General features: G+C 38.5%; 1 protein-coding gene across 17 annotated transcripts in view; it reads right to left on the bottom strand.

Moving 5' to 3' along the window:
• Positions 1 to 442: 442 nt before the first annotated feature.
• The window catches only part of nedd4l (NEDD4 like E3 ubiquitin protein ligase), a 47,816-nt gene continuing 39,125 nt past the window's right edge, over positions 443 to 9,133 (bottom strand). For 16 of the 17 annotated variants that reach the window (XM_034224046.1, XM_034224047.1, XM_034224049.1 and 13 more), the window contains 11 exons: positions 8,126 to 8,355; positions 6,481 to 6,602; positions 6,272 to 6,342; positions 5,726 to 5,821; positions 5,542 to 5,615; positions 5,372 to 5,432; positions 5,096 to 5,155; positions 4,872 to 4,979; positions 3,841 to 3,937; positions 3,429 to 3,501; positions 443 to 2,300 (listed from right to left, as the gene is read on the bottom strand). In XM_034224046.1, the coding sequence (XP_034079937.1) occupies positions 2,198 to 2,300; positions 3,429 to 3,501; positions 3,841 to 3,937; positions 4,872 to 4,979; positions 5,096 to 5,155; positions 5,372 to 5,432; positions 5,542 to 5,615; positions 5,726 to 5,821; positions 6,272 to 6,342; positions 6,481 to 6,602; positions 8,126 to 8,355 (1,095 nt within the window). In that variant the 3' untranslated portion in view covers positions 443 to 2,197. Of the gene's footprint in view, positions 2,301 to 3,428; positions 3,502 to 3,840; positions 3,938 to 4,871; positions 4,980 to 5,095; positions 5,156 to 5,371; positions 5,433 to 5,541; positions 5,616 to 5,725; positions 5,822 to 6,271; positions 6,343 to 6,478; positions 6,603 to 8,125; positions 8,356 to 9,133 lie in introns of those variants that run through there. The other variant, XR_004569763.1, reaches the window with a different exon arrangement.

Below are 9,133 nucleotides of genomic sequence, written 5' to 3'. Positions count from 1 at the left end.
TGTTACTTTTGGATTGCCTCAATATCAAATGCAGTGCACATAAATACAAATGATATTGCTTTTACTTAAAAACATTAAGTTAAACAGATCAATGTAACCTTTTAAACCGGTTGTTCATTAATCTATGTCAGGCTTTGGACCAACGATGAAAGTTGCGCAATGCAAGACCACATACAACAGTTTACAAAACATCTGCATTTGAAATCTAACATAATAATGGACTGGGAGATTTGCTATAGCTTCAATCATGACCTGTTTTACTTGGTGTGTAAGCATGTGCTTCAATATAACATTCTTTATGTTTAATTTTAATGTACTGTAACATTGTAATCATGCTAGTAATCCCCATTTTAAAGAATGTACCGGTTACCTGTAATCTGTTACTCCCCAAGCCTGGTAATATATAAATAAAGCTATAAAGTGAATTCACTCAAACAACACGTTCTGAGAAGTTTCATTTTTATTTGACTGAAGTTAAATGAACCACAGAGAGTTGCAGAGAGTGGTGGAATCTTTAACAAAAGAGATATTTCCCGTCATTCATTAAAAAAAGGTCTAATCTTTACAGAGTAGTTGGGGTGGTGGGATCACGGGAGGGAGGGAGGGAGGAAACACAAGGGAGGAGAACAAGGAGACAAAAGAAAATAAAGACTTAAAAGATGTGAAGTTTCTGCTTCACTTCCGTTTTCCACCTTAGCAGCAGCCCAGATTGACAGACTATTTATATTGCACCAGGTAAGTGCTCCGAATGGGAAAAAAGAATCACATTCAAGTTAATGACAAGACATACACTAGGCGACATGACCTCAGAGTGATCTATAAAGTGCCCTTTAGGTTCAATGGTGTTAGAAAAAGGAGAGAAACAAAAACATAAAAAAAGCAAAAAACATTTTCTTTGTAAGAAACGTGCTGCTTTATATTCAGTGGCAATCACAGCTTTCTCTCAAACACCCGCGCACAGCTTCATTTTTAGTGTTTTTGATCAGTAATACTTAATATTCACATATATTTATATATCAGGAAAGAACTTTAAATGTGGGGGTTTTTTCCAAGAACAATTTACAGCATTATGAACAGCAACAGGCATGAGAATATTAATATAATCATTACGCAAACATCTCGGAGGAACTGTCCCCAAGTGTTAAGATTTCCCTTCTCGACCAATTACACGTCCAATTTACTACCATGTAGTCAAAGCAAACACAAGATACGCTTTCATGCTGCTCTCGTAGCACTACGATAAAAAAACATTTGATTCAACACATTTGCTATCACCATAACAAATGATATGGATTAAGTATTCCCCCGACTAGCCAGATTTACACTTCACACACCAAGTCGTATAGAATTGTCAAAATAGTAAACATTGTTCATCAGTACAAATGAGTTAAGAGTATTTTCCTGCAAGAATCATACCGATGATTTAAAAAAAAAAAAAAAAAACTATTAGAGGACAAAAACTATATAAAAAAATCTTTGGGGATTATTGGATCCCCCTTTCTTGAATTCTTACCAGTGGCTAAAAAAAAAAAGGGGAAACTACAAAAAGGCTGCAGCGGCGATTTTGATCACACAACAAATAGACAAGGCTCTACGGAAGGGTCTGACCGATTTCCTGAACTGTGATTGGCTAGCATTCCTAAGGTAAACTGGTGTTGGTCTAAGTGTTTGAGAGAGTTGTGATCATAGTGCCTTTGCCGTTTCTTACAGAAAATAGTGCATGTAGGAGCCAGATTAAGGCCATGCTAAATCCACTGCATTGAAGGGTGCTTAAATAATGTGCTATAGTGTATGTAAGGAGCTATTGAAATGCATTAGTGTTTTCCAGCACTGTAGATTTTCACAGGACGAGGGTAGAGGGGAAACAAACGGCAGATCAGGGGCCAGCTCATTCGTCACTCATGCCTGCGGATAAAAGATTTCAGCATTCAGCAGTGCGGCGCTCCCTTTCTTCCCCCAGCACCTTTAAGGAGTGACCTACCCACTCTGAAGAGATTTAAAGACGTAGGCGTAGTTGCTGGACAAATGGCTGTACAGTCTGAAGCCAGCGTGCCGTGGAGGGGACTCACAGTCAGGCGTTACAGGACAACATGCTCGCACACAACTGCTACAGCAGCTGCTTCCATATCCCTGTGGTGCATTCTTTCTTTTTTAATTTAAATTGTTGGTTGGTTCGATGCAGTCAGAGGCTGCCTCTCTAGTCGACGCCCTCGAAGCCCTGCGCGTTCTCCACAGCCATGAGGAGTTTCTCTCTCAGGTCCTCAAAGGATTCGTAAGTGGGAAGATCCAAGCGGTTGAAACTGGGGAAATAATTGTATTGTAAGTTATAAAAACTCCACATTTGGTTTAAAAATGCAGCATTAAAACTTAACTTTAATGAACTCCACTTAGTATTTGTACTAGCCATTGAAGCTGCATGGCTATTTGTCAACCTGTCAGTCAAACAGTCCACTTTGGTACAGGTACATCTCAACAACTGCATGCTAGAAGTATTCATGGTTCCCTGACCTGAGGGACGCTTTATTTTCCCTCAAGCATAACCATAAAGTACACATTTGTAATCTTTTGAAAAACTGGTTTTATGACAAAACTCCCTCAAGAAGTAAACCACATTCCCATCAGCCTCATCTGCACTTTGGGTCAAATGTTATTAGGTAGTTAGCATTCCCTTTTCCATCCAAAGAAAAACATGTTTATGTTCGTTTTTTATTTAAAAATATGTGTCGGAGAGAAGTTTTATTAAAAAAAACACAAGTTCCATTTGTATCTGTTCTTATTTGGCCTCTCTTTCAATCTGTCAAACCAGAGCTGGTGATTGTTGGAGCAGTTGAAGACCAATAGGCGAGGTAAAAGTACTTTTGTGATGGATTGAAGGAGAGCAAATCAATTGTATGCTTTGTATTATCAAAATAATTGTCACAAAAACTTTTATTTATTTATTATCACAATTTCCCAAATTGGAATCAATAAAGTACTATCTTATATTTAGTTCAATACATTTAATTTAGCATCGCGGAAAAGGGGCTTGATTAGCATGTCCATGCGGCTGACGTGTTCTCTTTAGAGGAGCTGTAGCCGATAGATCCTGTCAATACTGCAGATTTTCCCCAGGATTAAATAAATATTGTTACTTTTCTACTGAAACAAAAGCCAGATGGAAGAAAGGTGAACGTGGTCAAATTACACCTTGTTAGCATCGTGCTTGTGGGTGTGTTAGCAAGCTGACATTAGCATTAAGCTCATAACAACACTGTGCCTAAGTAAAGCCTCAGAGATGTTACACATAATCATCTGTGTGTGTGTGTGTGTGTGTGTGTGTGTGTGTGTGTGTGTGTGTGTGTGTGTGTGTGTGTGTGTGTGTGTGTGTGTGTGTGTGTGTGTGTGTGTGTGTGTGTGTGTGTGTGTGTGTGTGTGTGTGTGTGTCATACCATGTGTGAGCTCTTGGCAACTTTTCTGGTGTTCCCCACTGCTCGATGGTGAACAGCTGAGGTCCGTTAGAGCCTGGCAGAGAGAAATGATAATTATGATATCACAGTTCATAGTAATACTCTAACCTCTTGATAAAATCAGTACATGAAACCATTGCCAGATTAATCAGATATACATAATATTACTCACACAATGTTTCAGCAGATATCATATCTTACATTTTTGTATCAGTCTTCAACATTTATCTCTATGTGCACAGTGATAGTAACTCAATTCTTGGAAGTGCAGCTGTGTACTTGTGTCACTGCTAGATAGAGTACAGGCCATGCGGTTTAAACAGATAATATACGCTTTTAAAGAGGTGGTACCTGAAATAAAGGAAACATGGAGTTATCTGGTGAGGTAACTTACCATAAAGCTCAGCAAAACCATTCATGGGCACTCGAGACGTTCCTGTAACAAACTGGAGGAGTCGGATCCTCTTTTCAGCATCCATCAGCAAGACCACCTGCACACAGAAACAATCTCTCAAAAACTTGATTGACAGCTCACAGAATTCAATAATCAGATCAGAGTTATTTATATGATACTTTGCCATTTCTACAACTAAAACAGAGCTGTAACAACTCATTAAAACAGACGAAGAAAAAATAATGCAATTAAAGATTAAACGCAGAGTCATTGTTATGCAAAAATGCCAATTTCAGCCTCTGCTGTACATTTGAAGATTTCCCACTTTTCTCTAGTTTATAAACTCAATATCTTTGGGATTAAGGCTGAAAAAACAAGACATCTAAAGATATCATCTTGGACTCTTTATTTAGTTTTAAATAATTATTCATCAAGACAGACATTGGCAGATTAATGAAAATAATTGCAGCAATAAACTACAGATCTAAGTATGATGCAATTACTCTGTGTGTGTGTGTGTGTGTGTGTGTGTGTGTGTGTGTGTGTGTGTGTGTGTGTGTGTGTGTGTGTGTGTGTGTGTGTGTGTGTGTGTGTGTGTGTGTGTGTGTGTGTGTGTGTAGAAAAGCATTCTAACGGAGACAGTTGGAGCCAGTTCAGTAATCAAATGACATGACACTGATGACTGGCGTTGTGTGTGTGTGTGTGTTGTTTGCTTTAGTGTACGTGTGTTAAAGTGAAGGCAGATGATAACAGAGCAGCCACTACCTCAGTCTCTTTCATCAGAGCAAACAAGCCTGTTCTTCCAAATAGACTTTGACCCTTAAAAAAGCGAGGCCAGTAAAACCTGTTGCAAGCTTCAGGGAAAAAGACAACTGATGCAAATGTAGCTTTTAGAAATTACCCACATTTCATGAGCGACAGGTGGCTGATAGATTACTCAGTGTGTGTGTGTGTGCGTGTGCGTGTGCGTGTGCGTGTGTGTGTGTGTGTGTGTGTGTGTGTGTGTGTGTGTGTGTGTGTGACAGTCGTACCTTCCAGAACCACTGTATGACAGGATGGTTGGGACAGTAGCCGTTCTTGTAAACAGTGTGTTGCCTCCAGTCGTTGACGTCGACGTCACCTAGACCACACATGAGCAGCTACAGAGACAGAGGGCAGAGGACAAAGATGTGATTAAAACTATTTGTTAAGTTGAAATGCTCATTGTGTGATAATCAGAGCATAACACAGATAGAATAAAGAATCCGTACTGTACCTCCAGTTCATTTTCATCAAAGATCTTGATCAGATCGATGATAATAAGCTCAGTGAAGCCCTGCAAATGGAACACAAGGGGGATTAATTCTCTTCATGGTTGTTTAACTGTAGCAATGCAACAACAGAACCTTCCACTTAATAACTGAGATGTTTTAAAGTTTAAAAGCTACAAATATTCAGTGGAAAGGTTTACATGTAGATACAGAGGGCCTCATGCACATGGTCTGTAGTCACATCGCCCCCATGTGGCGACGGTATTATTGCACATAAATACCTCCAGGAAGGCGTTCATCTGCTTCTGGACCCGGTTGACAAACCTCCACTGGATGACCAGGCTGACAGAAGAAAGATGGTTGGACTCATGTTAATAATGACATGTTATTGTATTCATTACTTAGTGCCTGTTACTACTCGTAAAAAGAGAATGATTTGTGATGTTCTTACTCTATGTATTCCTTTTTGTTCTCATTGGTGACCACCATGTCTGAGCCGCTGGGTTTCAGGTCCACCTGGTACGTCTGAAAAAGAAAAAAACCACAAAGAAAATAAAGCCATGCATACTCCAGACACTAATCCTATTCATTTGTTATCAACATTGAAAATAGTGACTGCTTTTGGGCGTGCACACCTGTCCAAAGTTGTCCTCGTCTATACAGAACCTGAGGTCCAGCTCAGTGGGGTCGTTCTCCAGAATCCACTTCAGAGAGTTGTAGTACTCACTGTCCTGCAGGCGGGCAGATACACAGTTACACACAAAGAACACACAGTCATTCATTGGCTTATATTTGCAGCCAAATGTTATTTCTCTCTTCTTTGGTTGTTATTTCTGTTCTCTATTATTACTATTGTAGCTCTATTAAAAAGGCATTGATCGGCAGTGCATGCCTCCCTTTGTGTAGCACGCAGGAGAGCAAACGTTTTATTGACTGCAGTGAAAATGTTTCTAAAATGTCAGCAAATATTGACCCAAATAAGAATAATATTAGTTTAGCCCAACCTTTACTTGTAACTGTGCTAATATAACAAGTTTAAACAGAATGGATTGAGAAAAACATATATATAAATTAGCAGATTTAAAGCATACTCACTAAATGCATATTTTTCACAAAGCCAAGTTTAAGATTTAAAAGAATAATGATTCCTCAGTTAATAATATAGTAGCTTGAGCTCTTACCACTGACTCCATGTCTTTAAGGGAGATCTGTTTTCCCAGCATCATCTTGTAGAAGGGTCTGATGAAAAAACCTAAAACAAAGCGGAACAAAACACAGTGCTGTTACTGTAGGTGTGTGGAAACAAGCTTAAAAACATACAATAACATATCACCTTTCTTCCAAATAAATGTCTAATCTGAAAGACTGTATCCAACATCAGGCAGCTTACCATCCAGCAGTTTTCCATGAAACACGGCCATTCCTGCCACACGTCCGATGAACTTGAAGTAGGAGAGGTGATCCTCGTTGCACAGGCCGGAGTTAGGGTTGATTTGGAGAGTGTAGTTGTCTCTGCACACAGGAAGAAAGGCGATTTCTTATTTATTCATGATAAGTACTCCATACATTTCCTTCTTTTTTAACGATACGCTAGGTCACTAGACACCAAACTTAACTTGGGTAAAGTCTTCTTTAATTTGAGCAACTACTGCCTGCAGCAGAGGGGCTCTTTTTTCGTAGATTATGTTCAGCACATCATTATTTATTTTCCTTATCATGACAGTCAAACCCATGCAGACACTGTTTTGTAGCATTTCACAAAAATACTACTAAGACTGACTTAAAGACATGGAGATTGAAGTTGTTTTTACCTCAATGTGTGTCACGATCTGTCTGTGTTGTGTTGTGTTTTGTCTTGTCTTTTTCTGTCTTTGGTTTCCTGTTTTATTTTGTAAAGTGTTCACCTTCTGTCTTGCCTGTTGCTTTCTGTCTGTTTTCCCTCCCTGATTACCCGATTGTGTTCACTGTGTTTTCTCCTCCCTCCTCACCTGTCTCTTGTTTGTTTGATTAGTCCTGTGTGCATTTAAGTTATGTGTTTTCTGTTAGTCTTTGTGAGTTCCTTGTGAAAAAAGTGTTTTTTCTGAGAAATCTGCATTTGGGTCCTGCCTGCTTCGCTCATCCCTGACAATGTGGTTGTTAACCATTGGCTTTTTATCTGCCGCTGAATGATTATGTAAAAACAATATAATTGAAAATTGGTATTCTTTATTTTTGTTACCTTTGCCCTACATGGCATAACATCAGAGAGTCAACGCAGTGATCATTTATTGCTGACGGTGCCAAGAAAGGAAGAAAACATACGTCACTTTAACTATCTAAGTGTTTGCTGTATGTGGGAAACGTTTGTTCCAGGATGGCTTTTTCAATGAGAGGAAAAGTGAATCAGAGTTGAAGGAAACCTTTACAAGTCTCATAGGAAAACAATATGGCAGCTCTGCCCCTTACGCCCCTTTGTGGAAAAAGCAAATAAGAGTAGAGAAGGATTTTTACTCTACAAAGCATGGCTCTCTTAAGTGCCCGATAAACATTCCTGTTGTCATCTTGCAATATACTCATTTATATAAATAGTTATCACCGCAATTTTGTCTTAATTTACATTATTTCATTTCATATTCTGTTCTTGTACATACCCCATATTCATGTATATAGACTTGTTGCACTACTTTTTATTTTGTATTTTATTATATATGTTGCATTGTTGGAGGAGCTCAGGTCAGAAGAATATCATTCCCATTTCTACATTGTAGCTTTGTGCATATGAAAATAAAACCTTTGAATCTTTTACTGCAGCACATTTGTATTGGGCCATATCCTGTTTAATCTACTGTCTTTCACAATAATTAATTGCATTTCAGCATTTTTCCAAGAGCTGAATGCACTTTAAATTACATATTACATATACTACATAGTAATACATCAATACTGAGGAAAATGCCCACAGGAGCAATTTGGGGTGAAGTGTCTTGCCCAATCTGAGGATCAGCGCACCCCCACACCCTCATACATCTAGAGCAAGAAAACCAGCAGAGACTTACGTGGCGGAGTACTCGAACAGGCCGTAGTAAGGGTTGAACATCTCCTTGGATAAGAGGAAGAACCACTCTCGGGCCACGCCGCCGTAGTCCAATCCTTTCTCCGACTCAAACTCGATCCACAGCCGCGACTTCAGAACATCCGGCCTCTTCAGGGACATGATGCGACGGTACGACTCCTCGAAGATGTTGCCCCTGTGTAACTTCATCTCGAATCGGTTGGGAATATCAGCCTGGAATAGTTCACAAAGAAATGACTTTTATGTAAATACAAAAAAACTATACTGTGCCAAATACTGGGGGGCTGGGGGTTAAACTAGGGGAATGGTATGTGAGAAGTAAAGTGTGTGACCTTATTACACAGACAAGCTCAAATGTAGATTTATGAAAGACAATCAGGAAGTGAAGCTGCTGTTAGAGATGCTTTTACAAACTGCTGACTCTAGAGTCTGAATAACATTTTAAATAAATATTATAAATATTATTTTATTGTGTTTACAACAAGCTTCTGTAGAATCATTCTTACTTTATATTTTATACAAGCCATTAGTACAACTTTTTGTGTATAACACATTATCTGAAATGTTATGTTTTGATATGCAAGTGTTATCTAAATGCATGATTATTTCATTAATTTCCTATACATTTAAGGGTAAATATCTTGTTATACAACTCCATGATGGATAAAATATTGTCACCATTTTATTTTAGCAAAATACTTTTGAATTAAAATGTTATAAAAATCAGGCTTTGAATGATGAAAGAAAAAAAACCTTGACAATATAGAGAGTGAGGGAAAAAAAGAAAAAGGTTAGGTGTATGCAAGTGCTACTGAAGTAGAGATTTATGAGGAAGAAAAGTGTGAAATTAATACATTTATATTATAAAATTAGCTTTTCGCCTGCAATTTCTGGCATTAAACATTCTCTAGAATAAAACTTGGTGCCAACTAGCCTCAACTCTATGTTATATACAGTAACATCCAATCCTAAACTACTAGGTCCTAATCAT

This window comes from Gymnodraco acuticeps, unplaced genomic scaffold, assembly GCF_902827175.1.
Source record: "Gymnodraco acuticeps unplaced genomic scaffold, fGymAcu1.1, whole genome shotgun sequence".
Classification (NCBI taxonomy): Eukaryota; Metazoa; Chordata; class Actinopteri; order Perciformes; family Bathydraconidae; genus Gymnodraco; species Gymnodraco acuticeps.
Note: the sequence above shows the minus strand (reverse complement) of the source record. Positions and strands in the feature narration are given on the sequence as shown.